This window comes from Falco punctatus (assembly GCF_963210335.1).
Source record: "Falco punctatus genome assembly, chromosome: 8".
NCBI classification, from domain to species: Eukaryota; Metazoa; Chordata; class Aves; order Falconiformes; family Falconidae; genus Falco; species Falco punctatus.
Genome location: NC_137588.1, coordinates 63822168 through 63843993, shown reverse-complemented (window position 1 = coordinate 63843993; position 21826 = coordinate 63822168). Strand labels below are relative to the sequence as shown.

The 21826-nt window shown below is 40.3% G+C and overlaps 1 protein-coding gene across 2 annotated transcripts; it reads right to left on the bottom strand.

Moving 5' to 3' along the window:
• Window positions 1-389: 389 nt before the first annotated feature.
• HSPA4 (heat shock protein family A (Hsp70) member 4) lies at window positions 390-17862 on the bottom strand. 2 transcript variants are annotated; one of them, XM_080397808.1, is made up of 19 exons: window positions 17599-17862; window positions 13502-13559; window positions 11703-11843; window positions 10887-11009; window positions 10332-10431; window positions 9790-9923; window positions 7825-8069; window positions 7368-7444; window positions 6926-7077; window positions 5821-5927; window positions 5356-5489; window positions 4710-4891; window positions 4232-4321; window positions 3581-3733; window positions 2951-3076; window positions 1881-1988; window positions 1472-1591; window positions 908-1069; window positions 390-650 (listed from the first exon to the last, which is right to left on the bottom strand). In XM_080397808.1, the coding sequence occupies exons 1-19, from the start codon at window positions 17703-17705 to the stop codon at window positions 444-446; spliced, it is 2526 nt and encodes an 841-aa protein (XP_080253934.1). In that variant the 5' UTR covers window positions 17706-17862; the 3' UTR covers window positions 390-443. The 2 variants fall into 2 exon arrangements, with proteins under 2 accessions (XP_080253934.1, XP_080253935.1); XM_080397809.1 differs by lacking the exons at window positions 13502-13559; window positions 17599-17862 and adding an exon at window positions 12635-12829.
• Window positions 17863-21826: the final 3964 nt, after the last annotated feature.

The window sequence follows — 21826 nt, the reverse complement described above, 5'->3', positions numbered from 1 at the left end:
CCCACTGCTCCCCCGTCCCCCAACTTCCCAAAGCTCCTGCAACTACGTATCAGGCACAAGTCAGTTACTCTAGAACCAGGATGAGCAAAGGGCTGTGTCCCCCCACATTCCCAGCAGCACCTTAGAGCAGCTGCTGTAAGGAGGATGGGCAGAGAGCCCTGCACCGAGGCACAGCTCTGCAGTGATCAGACAGAATCAGCTGGTGGCTGTTTCCACAGCTCTAGCAGGAACACAAAACTTTTAAATACAACAGCAACAGCCTGAGCTCATGTGACTGGGGCACTAGCTCCCTAGGCATTCTGACCTGATGCACTGACCGAAGCTCTCCAAGAGTTACGAGGAGTGCTGTGGTATGCACTTGCTTGAACCTGTATTCAGAACATACAAAGTTGACAACTTAAAGCTTTATTGTAGTTTGCAATAATATAAACAAGTGCTGAAATTCAGTCAATGTCCATTTCAGGAAGCTTCTTCTCTGTGGCTGTGGGGGCACTGGCAGCAGTGCCCTGGTCAGCAGCCTGGGACCCAGTGCTGGCTTCTCCCTGCCCTTCCACTGGGCCATTGGGCTCTGCTGGCTTCTGTTCCTCCTTGGGGAGTTCAACTTTGGGTTTTAGTTTTCTGACTATGGGATTACAAATACTTGTCAATTCCTAGAAAACCACAGAAATAAAAAGAAAAAGCCTGTTAGAAATTTTTTATTTACCGGCAGTTGTACCTGAACCTCTTGCTCATGCTCACTTTTGACAGCACCAGGTGGATATTCAAGTCATGGCTGATGCTCCCCAAGACAAGTTTAACAGATTAACACCCAACCACCATCTTTCTAACACAGACTGCTCAGCTCAGTTTCCCTCTGACCACAAATATAAGGATTCATGGAAACAGAGGATTATGTAGAAAGACTTACTTTAGTTTTAGCTTCTATGTCTTTAGCTTTTATAACTGGGTCCAAAGTAAGACTTCTCTTGTCTTGAAGATTAAGTTTATTGTTCATCCACTCCATAGCTTCATTTGCACTCTTCTCCACTTTAGCTATATCTGCTTCATCTAGATGGTCATATTGTTCATCCTGAAACAGCCAAATCAGTAGTAGCTGTGCAAGTATTTGTTTTGAACATGTAATCTGTGTGCTTATTTCTTCACACTTTTACCTTCAAAATACTGAAAAGACTATTTAGCCAGAAAGCTGTTCTGGTTAGCAAAGCAAGTAAAGCTGATCACCCACAGCTCTAATCTGAGAAGTGAAGTTCTGCTGCTGCTGACATTTTCCCTCCATGAGGAAACCAACACCTGATTAGAAAGACCATCAAGTTCTCAAGCCAGCATCCACTTCTGAAAATACCATAAATATGGGGAACTCACAAGCTAGCCAGGAGGTTGTGCCAGCTTTTTGTCTGGCAGAGCTTACTCAGAACTCTGAGGAGATCTGTACCACTTCCTTGCATTTGCCAGAAATTAAGTATGGAAATACCTTAGCTTTGAATGCAAGAACTGTTTTCATGTACTGTTGAATTTGCTTCCCCAAGTCATCAAATGCTTTTGGTCTTTCCTCCGATTCTTGAAATCTTGCCTGAATAGGTTGACCCAATGCCTAAACCAAAGCACAACAGGTATCAAAATCCATGCAGCAAACACAATAAGATTCTGCAAGATCAGACAGGAAACACCAACATTTCTGAGCTCCCTGGAACAGACAGGACTGAGTCTCCCTCAACCCTGTAACATTACAGGTCCTTTGGAGATCTGCTCCTTGTATACTTCATAAACAAACAAAGTAGCTACCAGTGCTCATCTCTGAATCAGCAGACCCACGGCAGCTCCTGTGTGAGGGAAGTTCTCTAGATTCAGTAAATTCCTATTGGAATGCCAGAACCACTTACCTTCAGTTCTGCCAACTTGTCAATGTAAATTTGCTTGGGTTGGTCTTCACCATCTTCATAAAGCCAGTTTTCTGTATCTTCCAGCTTCAGTGTGAAATTATTCCGATCCTGAAGTAATCCACACAAAATAGATAGGTGAGGATTCTATTAGATGGCAGACGGTATGAAGTATTTGGAACCTTTCTGGAAGGGTTACATTTTTAGAGTGTAAAGAACTGTCTGAAACTATCCTATTCAAGTGAAAAATAGTAAAGTAAAATTCTTCAGTTTGGCTTTGTGGTGGAGAGCAGGCCAGAGGAAGCACCATCCACAACACCCACAGTTCACATCAATACTGCCACATAAAAGCCTGTTTTCCCCCCTTCACATTTTCATCATCACTGTATGATGAAGTCACTGAAAAGAGGAAACTCTTCAAAGGTGTCATGAATCTCACTTAACTTTCTCCAGTTTTAGCTCCAATATGGGTATCTAGGCTCTGCAGACACCCTGCTGGCAAGGCTCCTGCTATAATCTTTGAGTGATTCACCTGACTAGTGCAGTCGCCTAGCTTAGAATTCTATTAATTATACACCAAGTTCCTTCAGTACAACAAGGAGAGCTAATTAATAATATCAAGAAATTTTTAGGCAACCTGTTCAGATGCAAGGGCCCAGATTTAGTCAGACTAATCCCGCCTATTATGTTCCTAGCTAGGGTGGTTTGGTTTTTTTTTTTGTAATCTTAAACTGTCACTAAATACTGACAAAGGGTCCAAATAGAATAGGTCGCCTTAAGACAATTGTGCAAGTGTTCCTACTCTGTTTCAGTCTGCAAACACATGCTCTGATAATATCTTTATTGCTGCAACTGTTTTGGAAAAGAGCACCCGAAATATCCTGGGTACCACCTGCTTGTACTTGGGCCACATTTAGGTTATAGCTTTTAAGCTTTCTGGCTATGAAGATTTCTCCAAACAAAGTCTGAAAATAGTTTAGTAACTTCAGACTTGTATTGGATACTGTGTTTTAGACTATAACTGTTCATTGCAACAAAATGTATTAGAGTACGATCAAGCTAGTAATACTTACATCTTCACTAACAAATTTCTCATAAATACCACAGAGTTTGTCTCTCATATCATACACATATTCTTCCACTGCATTCTTGGCATCATTCCTCTCTTTCTCAAGCTTGTCCTGCATTATCATTTTACCCTGTAAACAAGTTGTAAAATTAGTTAACTAATGAGTTAAATAATTAACATTTATTACCAGGATACCTTGTTAGCAAAAGCATAAGTTTGACATACTGTGATTTACAGAACTGTTTTAAACAAAGCACATACATAAAAACTAAATTTCAGTTTTGGTGGGATATCCAGCACAGTATGGAACAATCTTGCTCTGGTTGAGCAACCTTCACCCTGATGGTAGCAGCCAAGTATCTTGGAACTGCAGGTGATTTTGGAAATGACCACCCTGTGACCTAGCTTTCCTGCAGAACACCTCTTTAGAAAGAGTTATGGCATTCACTTTACAGGAAAAATGTATTTTGGCTCCATGAGGCACTGTTGTTCACCTCAAAAACAGACAACAAACCAACCACCCATGCAACTGGTGTGGCTTTCCCCCTTGATCACCATTAACCACGTTTAATGAACAGCAAAGTTTCTGGAGCCCAGCTAATAGAATTTTTAGCTTTGGCAAGTAAGAGTTTACCTCATTCTCAATGAATAAGTTCAGCATGTCTTTCCCTATCTGCCACACCAACTGATTCTCAATGGGAAGGTCCACCGTAGTAGTCTTTACTTTTGCCTTCTTGGCTTGAGGTGGTTGATCCACTTTCTTGTCTTTTGAGTCAGCCTGAGAAGTCTGAATTGAAGGAATACATCTGAAGTAAAAAACTGCATCAAAGTTGAATATTCAAGACTTACAATGGAAAAAGTGTTACCGAGTTAGTATACCTCAACATCAGAGCTACATACTACCCTGGCATTCTGACACTTCAGCTGCTGAAATCAGAGACAATTAGCACAGCTACTGACCCTTTCAGGGCACACTGACTACATTCACAGGGCAATGGTGCTTGCAGTAGAACACTATTCTAGTAAGTTACTGAGAACTGAATGATTATTTCTTTTACGAACAGGAGAGTTCACCCGTTTTATCAGTACATGCCACTTCACAGGTCTGCAATTATCCATGCCACTCATGTACTTCTACAGCTCTAACTGCTAGACTACAAATATACGCAAATAGAAGTTTAGCTTCCAGAGCTACAAAGGTATCAAATATGCTCACATACTACGTATGCTCATAAGTCTTCCAGAAGTATCCTGTAAGGAAACAGAAGTCTGAAATGTTTGTTACCTCCATTTCTTCAGATTCTGCCTTATTTTCAGGCTGGGCCTGCTGTTGTTCTTCAGTCTTTTGTTGCTCTTCCTGGTCTACCTGCATCTTCTGAAATTCATAAAGAGATCCAATTTGACATATTAGAAGACTCATACAACAATGATTGCTTCCATTCCTAGGCTCATCACTTACACCTAATGCTCTTTGGGCAAAATAAACAGAATGAAAACTGAAGTAGAGCCTCAAGGCAGAAATAAGCTTCTAGGCTTATAGGCAAGCAACAGCTCCATGGTTAAGCATTTCATCTATACCTCACAGTACTGGTTTCAAGAGATCTGTCATTGCTGTAACATACTTAAATTAGTGCTTAATCACACCTTGATAATTAGTTGCTGGACAGGTCTACTAAATCCTTATACAAGTCTTAGAACCTTCCCAGACCCTGGCCAATTGTGCTTCAGTTTTCTAAGTAACTAGGAGCAACAAAATTTATTACCTCTTCCTCTTTTGCATGTTGATCTGTCTCCATAGGCTCTTCACTCTCATCAGATTTATGAACCTCCACTAAAGATGCACTTGAAACACTGAAGATACCATGGATGTTTACTCTGACTTTGACTTTCACTTTTGAACTGGATCCATCTGTTTGAGGAGTGACTTTCTGAACCAAGAAGTGAGCTAAGCAAAATCAAAGAAAACCCATACCATTTGATTAACTTAATCACTAGATGTAAAGTAAAACCTGACTGTTTCTGACAATGGATCACTGCCACATGCCCAGAGGATTATCAAATCCTACTGAAGTTAAACAATTCAATTCTTTACTCAGCAATGCTAGGATACATGGCTACTAGAAATTTTCTACAGTACACTGTAAAAGCTAGTGCTACTTGTATCAAAGCAAGAGACTGCACAAATCTCAGTACGCCCCTTTCACATTTATTCCAGCATTAGGATGCTCTTTATTTAACCTACTTGTCCATAAAATTTGTTACTCATTTTACTGTGGATCCCTGAATTTGGAAACCTATCTCTACAGCACTGGCAGTAGGTTGCCCTTTCCAGGCTATGTAGACAGCAGAAAGTACCAAACATGTATAAGACACTATTAACAAAGCTTAAAGCTATAGAATGGTCTTAACCTATAGCAGGATCTGGGTAAGGCAGCTCCTTGGGAGAACTGTAGTATGCCTCAAGAGTAAAAGGTTCCTTTCTGTAGAATGTGAGGACCTTAGAAAATGGAGCAGCATGGTTCTTGGGAAAGACCTCACAGTCACTGCAAGAGAAGACAGCATTTATTCACTATGTGGAATAATGAATCCAATGAAGTTAATAAAAATTTTTAGATACTCATATCTTAAGGAAAAGCTTTTTGAAGAAGTGGTAAAAGCCTAACATTTTAGGTTAAAATAAGACCAACAGCCACACAGGAAGTGCTAAACTGCCACTCAATACTTTTTTTGAAAGTTAATGACAGTAGAAAACAAAACAAAGTATCAAAATTTGATTTTTTTTAAACAGGCACTGTTCTAAAAGCATTATTTACTCTAGTTGTCACCACTTAGTTTTAGGATGTGTGTAATCATACAAGAAGATTGAACTTTTACCTTAACCCTTCTTCTGCTGGTGAATTCCATCGTAAAGAAATAGAATATGGTATCAAATCCGTGATAGAAAATTCTCTCACTTTGAAAGCCGGGGATAAAATAGCACACTGAAAGAGCACAAAAACCGTATTACAAACATTCAAGCTTCAGGTGAATAGCAGTTTAATTCAGCAAGCAGCTATTTATGCTGCTTAATATGTAGATTTACTCTAGGTTAAGAGAGACTAATACTGATAGACATAGGATCTGCATAACAGGCACTGGAAGCTTGTATATACCCTTCCTTGTCAGGGAGCTGTTATACAGTCTGTTCACTCTGAAAATGGAATTACACAAGGTTTAGAGTCATCATGGTGTTTGGTTTGCCAGGGTTAGGCTACCAAATTTTTAGTGCCAACATAAAAAGTCAGAAAACCTCAATTAAATTTACTTTTTAGAGTGACAATAATACCAGGCTTTTTGCATACTGTAACACAAAATTATCTTTAAGTAGATTCCAACAGCTAGTTCATACCACTGATGGAACGGAGCTGTAAGCACACATTAAACATTTGAAGAGAGAAATGAGGTGATCAGGGCAAAATGAAGGTATATTTAATAGGTGGTAGCACTAGTAAAATACTTAACTACTGCCTAAGCTATTTAACAGTGATTGACTCCAGCTCAGGGAAAAGGTTTCCATCAGCAAGAACAGCTTTCACTTCCATCTACATTAAGCAATTGCCATATCACAAGTTGACAGTGCTGTAAGAAACCACACACCACAAAAACCCCAAAATACTCCGGTTTCTGCATGTTTAACCTAGGCCCCCAAAGGAGCCTAGAAGAGAAAACATGAGAGCTTTATCAGACTCCCAGTTTCCAGCCACAACAGAAGCAGTGTACATGTTTCATCAAGCTACACTGATCCACCAATTTGGCTTAGAACAGCACAAAGGAATCACTTGAGCTGCTGTTCTCATTCTTCCAACCACTTTCCAAAAGCTTATCTGAATGCATTCTATGATACACATTAAGTATCTTTCACATTACATGTGGACTCTGGCTCAAATATTTATGGATTTCAGTAAAAATACTCACAGCTAAAACAAACAGCACTTTTTACCTGCAGTGCACAACCTCGTGCAACAGCCTCATCCGCATTCAAAGTTGTACTGACTTCTTTGCCAAAAAATTTACTGATCTTCTCTTTTACAGCAGGGATTCTTGTGGTACCACCGACTATTTCTACTGCATAAATATCTTCCTTCTTTAACTCTAGAAGGGAGTCAGACAGGTTTTACAGATTAAGTGTTTCTACATTTTTTGAATATCCTGATATCATAAACTAAAAGTTTTATGGAACAAGCTTAGAATAATGGTTGGTCTGTAAGTTTCTAAGCAGTAAGAATTTCAGATCTTAGCTTGTGCAAGAAGTTTTAGAAAGCCTGTAACTGCTAAGCAAAAAATTGTTAGCTATGCTAAAACCATCTGTCCAGGTTCTGTCAACACCCAAAGGAAGCCTGTCTCCTTTCTGTATGCAGAATAGAGAATGTGCATACACTTACTGGCTTGCTCCAGCACACTGCGAAGGGGTGGTTCTACTCTTGCAAGGAGTCCGTCACACATCTCTAAAAATTTGCTTCTGTTGGAAGAAGCCATAAATAGAGCTGCAGTATACCATAAGCAAGTTAATACTGCAAATACAACAGGATGCCAAAATAGAAAAAAATGCCATTTTAACTACATACTGCAGGGTTTTCTGCCCCCAGTCCTAGTTTTATACTTACTTAGCACATTCTCCCAGACAAACTTGGTTTTAGTAATCTAGATGCAACATCCACAGCCCTCTTAACTCAAGGCCACTGACCAGTTTCTAAACATCACTTTGATAAGCACCTCTGCATGTTAGGACTGGAGGGAAGTATAAAGTGCCAGTTCTTACACCTCCTAAGTTTCTTTCTTGACCAAAGCAACCTGAACAAAGGGCACTAAAGCTTACATTTGAAAAAGTATAAGTGTTACCTGTTCATTGTTCCAGAGACATCTATGTCATTCATGAAGCATTCTATGTTCATTGGGAGATCAGAGGCATTGGCACTCATCAGTTTTTTCAGTTTTTCACATTCCTGGTATAGCCTCAACAACGCACGAATCTTTGACTTTATATCTAGTTTGTATTTCTTTCCAAATTCTTCACAAAAGTATTCAACTAACATCTCATCAAACTTCCTGCCTCCAAGTGTTGTATCAAATGATGTAGCAAGAACCTTAAAAAAAATTTAACTCTTCAGTAATAGTGCAATTTGTCATTATCTCAGCAAAACCAATGAGAACTTAATGTCAAAGCATTTGTTTCACATGCAGCCCAACTTTAAATCAAAGCACGTATTCCAACATTACTATGGAGGAAGACATACTAATGCAACCATAACAGAAAGAAACCCATTACAGCTCACTTCTATTCTGCCCCTGCCATCACCAGTGATAAGCCTCACCTAGAAGCCTAATTTATCCCAAACAACAAGCCTATGTCCTATACTCATCTTTCACATTTCATGCACACTGCTGGCAACAATTAAGCTATTCTTCTATTTCAGGGCAATTCAAGTAGCAATTGCATTACTAAAACCTGATAGTTTATGTGGATCACAACTTCAGTAATAGCTGTACACATCTTAAGAGATGCTTTATTTTTAAAGCCTAAAATTTCCTCCTCCAGGAGGAGGAAAACAAACCCAAGAACACACACATCTGCCATCTCAAATGCTAAAAAGCAGCCTTAGGCACCCAGCTGTCCTTCAGTGAGGTGACAACTTTCAAAAGAAATTTAGAAAGATTGTGTTAAGCCTTGCCCTATCTGCTCAGTAATTTGTACTCTTAAGCAGACCATCAGAGTTTCCAAATTCTGCTTAGCCACTGTCAGTTTGAATCATATCCCAGTTTTAATATTTGATGCCTCACAAGGCTAGAACATGCCTACACCAAGCTAAAAATAAAACATTAAGAGATTGTTAGTAACTTTTGCAAATAGGTGCTTAGTTCTGATGAAAGAATTATCTGCAAAGAACATCTGTAGCCCATCCACCTCAGCTGATTTACTCCTTAAACATCTATTCCTAAAAAAAAAATTTACAGTTCACAAGAAATCATTCTGTTGTAGGATTTCAGTACAGTATCACATTATTCTCAATGCACCTTAAGACTAGATTTGGTCTCTACACAGTTTTAGCTGCCTTGCTGTCCAGCTCTCCATTCTATACTCAAAAGCATCCCTGCCATACTTCTATGGTTTTGAAGTTTAAATGACAAATCCGAGAGGAACATGATGTAGGTCGTTTCCTCACAGGATGGAAACAGAACCACAACAAAACTAATGTTTTCAGCTTTCTCCTCATTTCACTACCTCAACCTTTAAAGTTTGTGTTTCTCTAGCTGATTAAGAGAAAGCTACTGGAACTGCAGAAGTCCAGATTGTCATCACAAAAAAGCCAACTAACAAATGCTACTATTTGCTGGAAAACAATAATACTTTGGCAACTCACACTTAGAAGTAGACTAACTCACTTTGCTTCATTTGCAGCTTAAAGTAATTAGGAATGTTTTTACTACATAAGCACCATTAGTGTTAAAAGAGTCACTTACACCATTCTAGGAATTCCTAGTTTAATGCTAGATCTCATTATTGAGCTGAGTATTTTTGAAAGCAGCATTCAGTGAGATAATTTCCAAATAAACAATTTAATCCAGTTTTTTTATTCTTTGCTAAAGTCTGCTGATTAAGGCATATTTGCTTCCTCCACGTACTACTCAAAAGCTCTCTAGTTCCCTGCCCTACTTAACTCCAGACAAAGTGCTGTTTTAAGACTATGAATTGAGCTGTCTGGACACACTTGTGTCAAGACAGGCAAGCCTGCCTGTCACCATCCATGTAGGCACCGATGAATATTTCTACTGGTAATTAAAATGGATGCATAACAGACTGTTTACTTTCAGTTTTCCTTTGTTGAATGCACAAACAGAAACTTGATATGCAGAATGCCCCATATCCACAAAAACAACATTCCGTGGCTTCTCTTCCAAGGCAGGCAGGTCTTGCTTATAGATTCCATATGCTAGGGCAACTACACAGAAACAAGTTGAAGAGTATAATTAGGACATTCAGTTTTGTAATTCCTTAAAAAATAAGTGGTACATCAGCAAACAGCATTAGCATTTCATCTTATTTTTCAAGCTACAGAAATCAGTATCTCATTAAATGAAACTCCCAATGCCAAAGGAACATGGAAGAACACAATGCAGCTAGTAGGAAGGGCTACACTGCTTAAAAACAGATATTCAAGAAATATCTTTATGCCTCTAAAGCAATGAAAAAACAGACCAGAGATTAAGGAGCTTTACAATCAACTAATCAATTTTCAATTTACAAAACCAGCAGTAATTCCAGAGGGGCATGGATCACTGACAGATTAAAAGCCCTTTTAGCTAATAAACCCACAACATTAAGTGAGGGAGAGATAGTAAGCCATTACCTGCAGTTGTTTCATTTATCAGTCTCAGACAGTTGAGACCAGCGATCTGTGTAGCATCCATCACAGATCTTCTTTCCGCATCTGTGTAGAAAGAAGGAACCTGCAAGAAGATTAGACAGCTAATAATAGCATTTAGAAGAGCAATCTTTAGCTAATAGTTACAAGTGTGTATAGAGAGCCAGTATAGAGTGCAGCTGATGTACCCTTCAGATTTAGTGTTAGTTTCAGTTGCAACAGAATAAGCACAGAAGACATTACATGAGGACAAAGTTATTTTGTGAATCTTATTCCATTCTGTCCTGCAAGCCACTCATTTTAGGAGTGAAGAACCAGAAAGAGGTATAAAATATTATTTATGCTTCTCATTAGCAGCAATTTAAGACATTTTATCATTAATGAAGCAAGTCTAGTTTTGAAGAAAAGATGTGAATAAGATCCTATTTTAAACAGAGCAGACAAATACCTGAAATTCAGGTTTCACAGGCAATTTAATACTGCAGTCATCTCAGTTTAAGATACTAACCAAATACGTAAAACTTACTATCACATACTTACAGAAACAACACAGTCAACTACAGGCTTCTTAAGTGCATTCTCAGCAGTCTCTTTTAGTTTGGTAAGAAGCATTCCTGTCACCTGTTCAATAGTAAAGTTTCTTTCTTCTCCCATATACATGGCCTTCAAATAAAAATTGTGCACACATTACACTACAGCAAAAACCATGTTCTACAAACACAAGAAACAGATGCAAGGAACTGTTTTTACTAAGAGCAAGCTTAAGTAGTAATGCAGCTCTATACAACCTTCTCTTCAATAGCCTAGCTTGTGCAGATCAGTTTAGAAGATAAACAATGGAATGCACGTGTAAATTCACATACACAGGTTTTGTTTTTTTTCTTTTAATCACAACTGCTAGAAAATGCCTAGGATGCCTTTCCCCCTACTGTTTTGGAGTATAATAATGTTATTGCTAAAATCCTAATCAGAAGTTCAGCCATTGTTGAAAAAACCCAAATCTTTAACCACATCACCTGAAATACTAAGCTGACACCTTACACACCCTTGTAGCATCTGGACAGCAGCTATGTATGTATACTGGTCAAGCAGCTTGCCTTCCAAATTCACCATAGGAAGAAAGTACTGCTAAAGCAGTTCATGTGGGACCAGCTCTGCAAGGCAGAGAAACTAACTAAAAAAAAAAAGTCTCACCTAATACCTGGTGAGACTACCTGCATCATTAGCCTTTTATTCCTTATTTAAGGCTTTTCATCCACAAGGGAACACAAACTACAGCAAGCAGATTCAAAACAGACAGAAGGAAACTGATAAAAGTTTCCTCCTCTGGCTCTTTGTCAAGTATGCCAGGCTTACCTTGATGCCAGTTGAGCCTGTTGGCAGCTGGACAAGTTCATACGCAAGGCTTGCTTTTTCAGCTTGAACAAAGGGATCTGAGAATGCACGACCATGAAATCTTTTAAAACTTTGTACTGTATTCTTTGCATTTGAAATAACCTAAAGGAAAAGAAATCTTTAATACAATGTGTCAGGGAACATTTGAATTTCAAACAGAAAACAGAGCTTTGTTATCATGCTTCTTTCGCCAGAATTTTTTTGTCAGTTGTATCTTAATGATATTAAGGTAGTTGCTAGAAGGCCGCCTCCCTCTGACTGCTCAGGTAACCTACAGGAATTTGAGACTTAAAATAAAATGTATGCTAGAAAGCAGAGCCAAGATTCTATCAAGAATTTTTTAACACACCACTCAGTTTCATAGTTTATGTGTAGGAAACACTTTACAAGTGTTAGCAAAGCATCTTTCTCCATTCATCTGTTTCCTACCATCCTACCTTTCTATTGTGCTGCAGCCAGGAATTTTGCAAACATAACAAGCATATTGATGTAAACTCCAGTTCAGGTGCATCACATGCATGTGACAGTCAACAGATTCTCACAAAACAGCTCAAGGACCTTCATCATGAAGTTTTAAAGAGTCAAGAGGGCCTCAAGACTATACTGTCAACTTGATTCAACTGACAAAAGGTATATATCTTTTATTAATAGCAGAGATCAGTGCAAACAGGTGAAAAATAATTATAGATTGTTTTCATGTAGTGTAAGTAAACTTTTTAAATTCTTTCCTTTACATTACAGCAATACACATCCTGAAAAAAACTGCAGTAGTTGACAAAGCACACAAGCACTGTACCACATAACATTTACCTGTGATTCAGTTTCAGTCAAGTCTCTATTTCCTAAGTAACCTGGTTTTGATTTTCTGTAGGTTTAGTTTCTGCAGGACGTACCTCATCTCTACTGGATCTCTGTATCAATGAATTTCTTTAACTAAGCAGACACTCAATTCCAGAAAAAACATCTGTATTTAGTTCTAGTACAGTTGTTCTGTTCTTGAATAACATGGTTGTGTCCAGTCATTTTTGTATTCTAGATAATGAATCTTCACACATCTCTAGGTATTTTAGGCTAAGAAAAACCAAGTGTTTGAATAGTCACTTCCTGTAGAGGACTTCAAAAAAAGATAATGTTTTATAGGGGTTTCACAGCAACACAAGATACAATACAGCAGGACCCAAATGTCATAAGCCAGACAAGTCAGCTTAACTTCTTCTCAGTCCTTAAATCATATTTATCTTCCTACACCAAGAGAAACTCAAAAAAGTATGAGCAAGAATGCTCAAGATATTTAGGTTGCAATACAATAACAAAGAGTCAAGAAAGCTACACATACTTTACATTCAAGTGTGTCCCCTTCCAGCCAAAACTATGCACTTAATGGAATTCTACAGAATGTAGTCACATAATTAAAAGCTATCGTAACACACACAAACTGGAACAAGCTAAGGTAGGGTGAAACACTACTGCTTAGCTTTAGAACTTACATTTGCAACCAAAAAAAGAAATCCTGATAATACTGATTTTTTTAAGAGGTGGGGGTTTTGTACATTTCACTATGTACAATAACCAACCCTTAGATTCCTATCCAAGATGACAAAGCAGCATTACATGCTGAACAGCTGAATTCAGCTCAGCTGTTCATTACAGTTACAGAGACACTAGGACACCAGGTCAGAGACATCATCTTCAGTGATAAATACATTCACTAATCTGATTCTTGACTACTGCAGTTGCTTTTACCCAAACTATACGCTCACCTGGCTTTTAGCTGCAGCACCAATTGAGCGATTCTTGGGTCCAAAGGCTATACATGATCTGTAATAACAAGAAAGATGGCCAGTTAAGTGATTGCTAGAACTGCACTGCATCTCTTTCTTAAGAAGTGTTGATAATAATCAGACTAGAGATTCTTAATGGACCAAATACTGTTTAAAGTTGGTCACTCACTGCAACATGTGCACGGAACATTCTGTGAATTCTGGAAAGAAAAAAGCACTAAGTTCAATTAGAACAGCAATGCTCCTCACTGCAAGATAGCACCAAACCCAAGCTTATTCATGCTACTTCAAGCTTTACAGCTATGCAATAATTGGGTAGAGTCCCTTTATCTCAGTAATTACCCATAAATCTAAGCCACTCAAAGCTGTTTGCTAATCATACAGGAAATCTGCAACTGTTCAGAAGAAATACATGAGTTAAATCAGATATTAAGAAAAACCTTCCTACACATCTATACCAAATGTAACTGAGCTTCCCAGCTTTGCAAACCCCTTCAAGAGCAGGAAGAAAACCTGCACAGGAAGATTGGTGTTTATGAGTTTCATCTGTACTCACTGAAATAATGTAGATAACAGGGAAAAAAAAAAATCATACTTTACTTCAAACTACTTTGTGACAGCCTGTAGCTCTGGAAGAGACAAAGAAAATCCCTCCTTTTTGGAAAAATTCATAGTCCTGTTAAGCCTTTTGATTTAGATATCTAACAAAATTAAATCCAGCCCTCTAATCCAAGTTCCTCATACCATTGAGGTGAACTTACTGGGGGAAAAAAATTGCTATTAGTCAAGCAGATCTTTACCATTCATACAACATATTAACAGCACAATTAAGCTACTCTCTATGCAGCAGGTCAAGAATTTGCTTTACAGCAGGATTATGCCTTAAGAAACAAATTCCAGCTCAGTCTGAGGTTTAGAATTGGTATTCCAAACAGAAACTATCGAAATCAGACCTGAAGACTAACTAGTGATATAATTGCACTGGTTTCATATCTTCCTCCAATTTATTAATAACTTAACAAATGAAAGAAGGCCCACCCTAAAGCCTATGTTGCAAAAGAATTAACAGATTCATTCAGAAATGTTATTTGAAACAATTATTCAAGGATCACTTCACAAGAAGTGAGGAAGTTCTATGCTAAGTAGACCCTAAGGCCCATACTAAGGGAACAGGAGCTGCGGAGCATACAGCTAAAAAAATATCTAACAGGCCCTGAACAGAAAGGTAGTTATTAATTTACTCTGGTCTACAGGAAGGAATTAAGACAAACATAAATTGTTGCTTTTCTCCTGGACAAAAAAAAAAAAAAATCCATCTGCTTCACTGCTAAATTCACAAGCCATCAGCCCCCATTCACCACAAATCCACTAATTTAGATTATAGATTTCTTTAAGCCTGCCAGACTAAAACCTCAAGGTAGAAGCCCCCCCTCTACAAAAGGAGATATACAGTAATCAAACATACAGGCTTCCATATGATATACAGAGAATAAAACCCTTAAGCACGTACATTATTCTTAAATATGCTTGGCTTTATGAACAGGCAAGTGTCTCTGGGGAGCTGCAGCTAGACAGGTGGGATGGTTTTTACTTGGCCCTAGTCCTTCCCATTCTGTCCACCCCAACCCTTGTCCAGAGTTGACCCTGGCTCCTAACAGCGTTGGGGAGCCACAGAGGGACACAGCACAGAGGTAAGTTAAACTGAAGAGAGGGGTAAGGAAGATCTTTCAGCCAGTCTCATTCCCCAAATCAGTTCACCACAGCTAACTCATTAAAGATAAGTTATACTATTACATGGTTTACTGGAAGTTGAGTAACTAACCATAGCATTTTAAGTAGAAACAATCACAGTGAAGGTCATCAGAGGTCTAACGGAGCAGCTTAAGCAGAGCTATGTGCTCTGTTAACACACCTGCAGGCACTACTTCACCCCAACCCTCACACCTGATATCACCTTCTCAGAGGACCTTCCCTGTCACACTTCCTCTACACTGAGGGTCTGCGCCAGCTTCCAAAGATTAGTTACACCTCTTTAACTTAAGTCCCTCCATCTCTAGGGAGATAATGAAACTACCTTACATTTTTTACTACCTTTCTCTCTACTACTTCTCTACTTTAAGAATTATCATATTCAAAGACAAACATTTTTGCACTGCTTTTGGAGATACAAATTCAAGTTTTACAGGATTCTGGAAGAATTCATGTAGCATTATAGGAATTCAGTGACAGCATCATCTGTGCTACTGAACTAAGTACAATACATTCACAGTATTGTTTACCAATACAAATGATTACAATAAGATGTATCTGCTAATCCTTCCCAAAACTTGTATGTCATAGAAAACAGTTTTTAACCCTGACCATAGGCAGAGTCCTAAGGCAGCCCATCACAACACCTTACACAACTTTCCCCAGAGGTCACTGTAAAGAAATGCTAAGTACTGGCTTTCCTGAACGAGGCTTTCTGTTTAGAGATAGCCACTTAATTGTTAAGAATTTATTTTAATATTACAGAATGTTTTTCTGCATTCCCTCAGAACAGTACTTGAGGATTAGAGTTCTGCGAAAAGCTATCATTTTCAATATGCTAATATTTTCCAATTTCACTTCAGCCTTTCATAACTGAATTATTTTCTGAAAGATGCATTGGGTCAGATACTTTGTATAGCTCATCTCCTTCAATGAGTGCTATTTGTGTTCATATCTCAAATAGACATAAGCATAACTCCAGCTTCCTGAGGGCCAGATACCTAGAACTATTAGAAGACCGCTAGAAATTTTAAAAAATAGCTTCTTAGTTCATGTCATCTTTAAAACTTCCATATTATTAGGAATACTTATGAAACTAGTCCTTACTCTAGCACAGGTACCAAATAAAGTTTCCTTCTCTGTTTATTCATTGCTTAGTGACAGTAACAGGCACAAAGCTGAAGTAGTGTTTAATGAGGAGCAAGGTCATTTTATGGCTCCAGTGTTTATAAACAGATGTAAGAGATCTAAAAAAAACCCAAGCAACTACAAAACAAGAAAAACCCCAAAGACAATGCAATTATCTCACAAGACTGCCATTTACTTTAGTAACTGCTTAAAAATGGAGGTAAGATATTGAAACACTTTAATACAGCTTTCCAAGCAGTTCCCTTTCAGATCTGATGCACTGGAAGTTCCTTTTGCACCTTTATTTTGCAACTCATTCTTAGAAGAATTTTATCCCAGTTCTCCCTCTCCTTCTTAGCAAGTTTCTTAATAGAAATAGGCAGTGCACACTGTATTGAAAAATGTGTTGGGAGCCCTATTTATGTAAGCAGAGTTAAAATATACTACACAGGTTGTAAAGTATAACGTGTTTGAAGACCAAGTTCACCAGCAAACTGCACTACTGGTCAGTCCCCTTCGCAGGGAAACAGATGCCTGGCACTGTATATCCATTCACATTCTGCTTCCCTGTCCCCTCCTCAACCCAGTGCCTAGTTTCAAGCGAGGGTTTAAAAGACCGGTTACGCCAAGCAAGTGCATTACTTTTTTTTTTTTTTTTTTTTGAGAACCCCTGTCGAACAAAGAGACACACAGGCTGAAGGGAAGGCTGTTAAGAAGCTTTTCCAAGCTCAGACCCAGCGGCAGGCCAAGGCGCTCGCCCAGAGCCACCCGCAGCTCGCCGCCCCAGCCCGGCGGCACGACCCCGCCTGCAGAGCGGACAGGCACGCCGCCGGGAGCACCCAGCACAGAAACCACGGCTCTTCGGTCCGGCACCAGAGACTGGGCTGCTTTCCGTCCTATTCGCGACGCCCATCCCCTGGATGGTCACATAGCCCTGCCCCAGGGGGACAAACTGATCACACTACACGGAAAGGCGCGGAGGCTCACCCGGCCGCCTCTCCCCGTGCGCCTCATGACATCGTTTCTTTCTCTCAGCACTCCGGAGGCCGTTCGGCCCGGCCCGCTCCCTTCCCGATAGCGTGCCGCCGCAGCAGGCCCGTGCCCCGCGGGCGCCTCCCCTCAGCGGGAGGCTGCCGCCTCAGCCCCGCACCTCAGCCAACGGCGGAAAAGCGGCGCGGCCCGCCCCAAGCCCCACTCACGGCGTACTGCGGTCGCTATACTCGTTAGCGACGGTCTCGATGCCGCCAGCGCGAGCCACGGCCACATAGCAGCTCTGGAAACCCAAATCGATGCCCACCACCGACATGGCTGCAGGAAGCGAAAGGACTGAGACGCCTGAGGAGCGGCGGCTCGGCCCGTTTAAATGCGCGGCGGCGGCGGGCGCTGCCTCCTCGGGGCGGGGGGACTTCTCGAAAGATCCCGTCGCGCCGCGGCCGAGCGGAGCGCTGAAAGGAGGGGGGCGACCTCTCGCGAGACTGCGCTCAGGCGCTAGGGCGCAGGCGCGGGAGCGCGCTCGGGGCGGGGCTAGCGGCGGTCACGCCCCTCCGCGGCGGCGGGGCGGGCGTCCCGGCATCCCCACTCTGCTTGTGTGGGCCGTTTTACTCTTACAGTCTTCTAAGAATTGGAGAAAAATGCGACAAAGTCAGAACTTGGCAGCACTGTAAAGGGCTGCGTGTTATTTCCTTTTGCGGGTGAGGCTTTAAGGAGGCGGCCGTGGCTCTCGGCGCAAACAGAAAGGCAGTTTTATTTAAACTATTTGTTTTTCCCTGTGGCGTAATGACCTGATTATAACACACCAGGCCTGAAGGAAAACGGATTTTATTTTTTATTATTTTTTAAAGTTACAATTTCTGGAAACAGATTTAGCAGAGAAGGACCTAAATATAAATAAATTACAATTTCTGGAAACACAGGTTTTGCAGAAAAAGACCTAAAAGAAAAACAAATGACAATTTCTGGAAACAGGTTTTGCAGAAAAGGACCTTGGTGTCCCCCAAGGGGTTCTGGTTTGCTGTTAGGACTTCGTCATTTTGTGTCATCCCCATTCAGGAGGACCACACAGGTGATTCTGCCTTGACCCTCCCAAAATTTCAGTGAAATCTCTGCCACCCTTCTCTATTTTAACAACCTCATGTACTAAAAAAGTGGAACCCTTGTCGGCATGTCACAGCCCGCTGAAGGGTGTCCTGGTCACGCTGGCACAGCACCCACGCGTTGGGCACCGGTCCCCTTCTACAGCAATGACCAGGTAAACTCTCATTTTCTACCTAGACCTCCTCTGCAACACCAAGCAGAAGGTGCACGGATATAAACACCACATCGAAGTATTTAGTTTTCATCAAACCATTGTTTGATTCCATGTGGGAATTCGCAGGTAAAACATGGGAGACCTCCACGGTTCAGATGTGGCCAGGCCAAGTGGCTGGAGCCATGTTCTGTTGGGTTCTGAGTTGCAGAAGAAAACCCAGCGCTGCGTTAGAGGTTTCATACTTGGAGAACATGGTTAAAAGACAGTTTCGTCCCAGCTATGCCACCAATAAAATTTAGCATACAATTGCTTTATATCCAGTAGGGTTTGTAGGACAGTTGGTCTCTAATCAACATGTAAAATTTAATATTTTAATTAAACTATTAATATTAATTAATTTCATAATAATAGTTTAATGAATTATTATATCTAATCTTCAGGGATTGGGCTGCTATCCCTATAGGCTGTATTTTTATAGCTCAATCATGTTTTCCAGGGCAGCATTTAGCCACCAAGCACTTTGTGAATGTGCTGAGAAAAGTCTTCTTTAGGGATCAGGAATCCCTAAATGTAGGGATCAGGAATCCCTAAAAAGCTAAAATTTAAATAAATAAATAAATATATATAATAACACTCCCTGAAAGTTCCAGCATGTTCCATAGTCCCAGTGGTGGTAGGAGCGGGTCGAGGTCAGACAGGGCGATGGAGCCCCTGCCCTGCTGGGACCCCAGCAGCCACCCTGCTCCTGCCAGCAGTGAGGAGGTGTGGGAGAGTTCTGCTGAGGGGAGCGTTCTGGGAAGAAAGCCCAAGGGATTGGTGGATTCATCCTAACACAAACTGAATTCGGATACTTATCTTAACATTCACGGATTTTGTGAAATGTAATGCTTGGGGATGCTTTTAATACTGAGATAAAACATGCCTAAAATACAGCACTGTGTTACAATCAGTACGTTTCCAAATTCCCAGCTCTATATTTACATCACTCCTCCTTGTTCTAGTGATACAGAAAACACATGGCAGAGAAATTCAATATTTAAAGCAGGAAGGACGTTTGCCCCAGAGGGTGTTGAGCAGCCCCAGCCCTGCGCGTTTGCAATTCCTGGCAGCTTGCTGAGTGACGCCGCTCTGGCAGCTGTCAGTGGGCTGGGAATTGCATCACGGTGCTAATGACAGAATAATAATGAAGTGTTTAACCTCAGACGTCCTTGAGTGTAGAGTGAGGTGCCAAGGAACAAAACCAGCCTGCTGCTCTGCGCACATAATATTGTACAACACATACCCACAACACAATGAATGGCAAGAAAGAACATCACCCGGTTTCCTCATTTTTTGTTGTTTTTTTCCACTTCCATTTTCAAAAGGAGAGACCCTGCCAGCGGCAGGGCCAGGGAGCAGAGAGCCTGGCTCAGTGTCGGAGTGTCCAGAGCCTCAGAGCCCCGACCGGCTCCCACCAGGCATGTGTGGCTGCTGACCCTGGGCTAGGACATGGTCCTGGGACCCAGCCAGGGATACTGCCCATGGGGACAGGAAGGAGAGGGGAGACAGGGGCCCCACCAGCCCAAATGGGCAGTTCTGGTCACCACACACAACCCCCTGGCTGAGGGAAAAATAAATAAACTCAAAATCTGAGGTGTCATGATGTAAGCTGTCTGAGGTGGAACAGATTCCATGATTCTCCCCACTCTCCTCTATTTTCTGAATGTTTTTTTCTTATAAAAATGAGACTTCTAATGTACAAAACATGAAAAGGCTGTAACAAATATTTCTAAGAAATAATTAGGACTTCATGACAGCTGAAAGACACACAGCTTATTCTGAACTCTTGTAATATGCTTTTAGTGGAGATGTACTGCTAGAAGAAATGTCTCAGTACATTAAGAAGTATCAAGGCAAAATTCAGCTGTGAGGTAACATAGCACCTTTGCCACATTAATTTAAGGAAGCAATTTAATTTTGTGTATCAAGGCAGACTTTGCCTTCTTCCAAGAAGCAAATAGTCTTATTCTTGTGCTCTTAAATACATACTCTGTGAATTCCTATCAGACATATATATTCCTTATTGAACCAACTGTGTTTGTCATTTGGAATGTATTGTCTATGTTGCTACTTAGTTGCTTATCAGTAAAGTGATAAATAGCTGGATACTTTTTGTTCTCTTTCATTATCACAACAACCAGTAATTTTATTTTAAATTAAGAAGAACCCAGAAGAAGAATCACAAAAAAAGGGCTGTAGAAGATGCAGCTTGCCTCTTTTAAACTAGATACAAAATGTTTCAGAAATTCTTAGCCTTTTGAAGATAATGTAAACAAAACAGCAAAAGCATTAAAGTTTCATAATTGCATCATATGCTTAAGACTTTCCAAATTCAGTTATATTTTTGATCAACTACAGATATATATAAGAAAATATGACTCAGGATGTATTCAAAATGTAATGATAACATGGCCAAAAATTCATGGCTACTTTTTAAAGAAGGAATACTTTGTTGTTGATATACTTGATACCATCCACTGCTCTGAGCTGCAAATGGGTCTTTTGCAGCATGGCAGGCATTACAAATGTCTAATCCTCAAAACCCACGGGTATAAACAAAATGGAGAAAAAAATGATGCATCACTGTTAATTTGTATGCTATGGGTCATTTGTCAGTTCTTCAAAGTGTCCTCATCATGCTTTTATTCAGTGGTTTACTCTATCTGTGCCCTCGTCACTCCTGATATCAGTCTGCAGCCTCCAGGCTTCACCAAAACTTACTCCTCTGGTGAGTTTTGCAGATAAATCCTTGCCTGGCAGATTAAGTGTCCTCCTTTTTCTGTTATCTGTATGCAAAATAGATGTATGATTTCAGTGGAAGTGCTTACATACTGCAAATCTGCCACACTGGTGTATCTCAGTGTACACCCAGTCTTCAGGCTGTTTACAGTGGCATGTCTTGCCATTCATTAATGCCGGCCAAACATGAAAGTGAATATGGGCTTAAAATACGTCCTAGCTGGTATCCATCACAGGCTATTCTTTGGGCTGCTGTAAATAGTCATTGTATGTCATCTAATGTATGGTTCATAGTGCTATTCTGGGATATTCAAATAGAAATGGGCTTTGCGATCTCCTAGCTGAGGGTATCTGGAGTATCGTGTTGCCCCAAACTCTGATATGAATCATACCACATATAA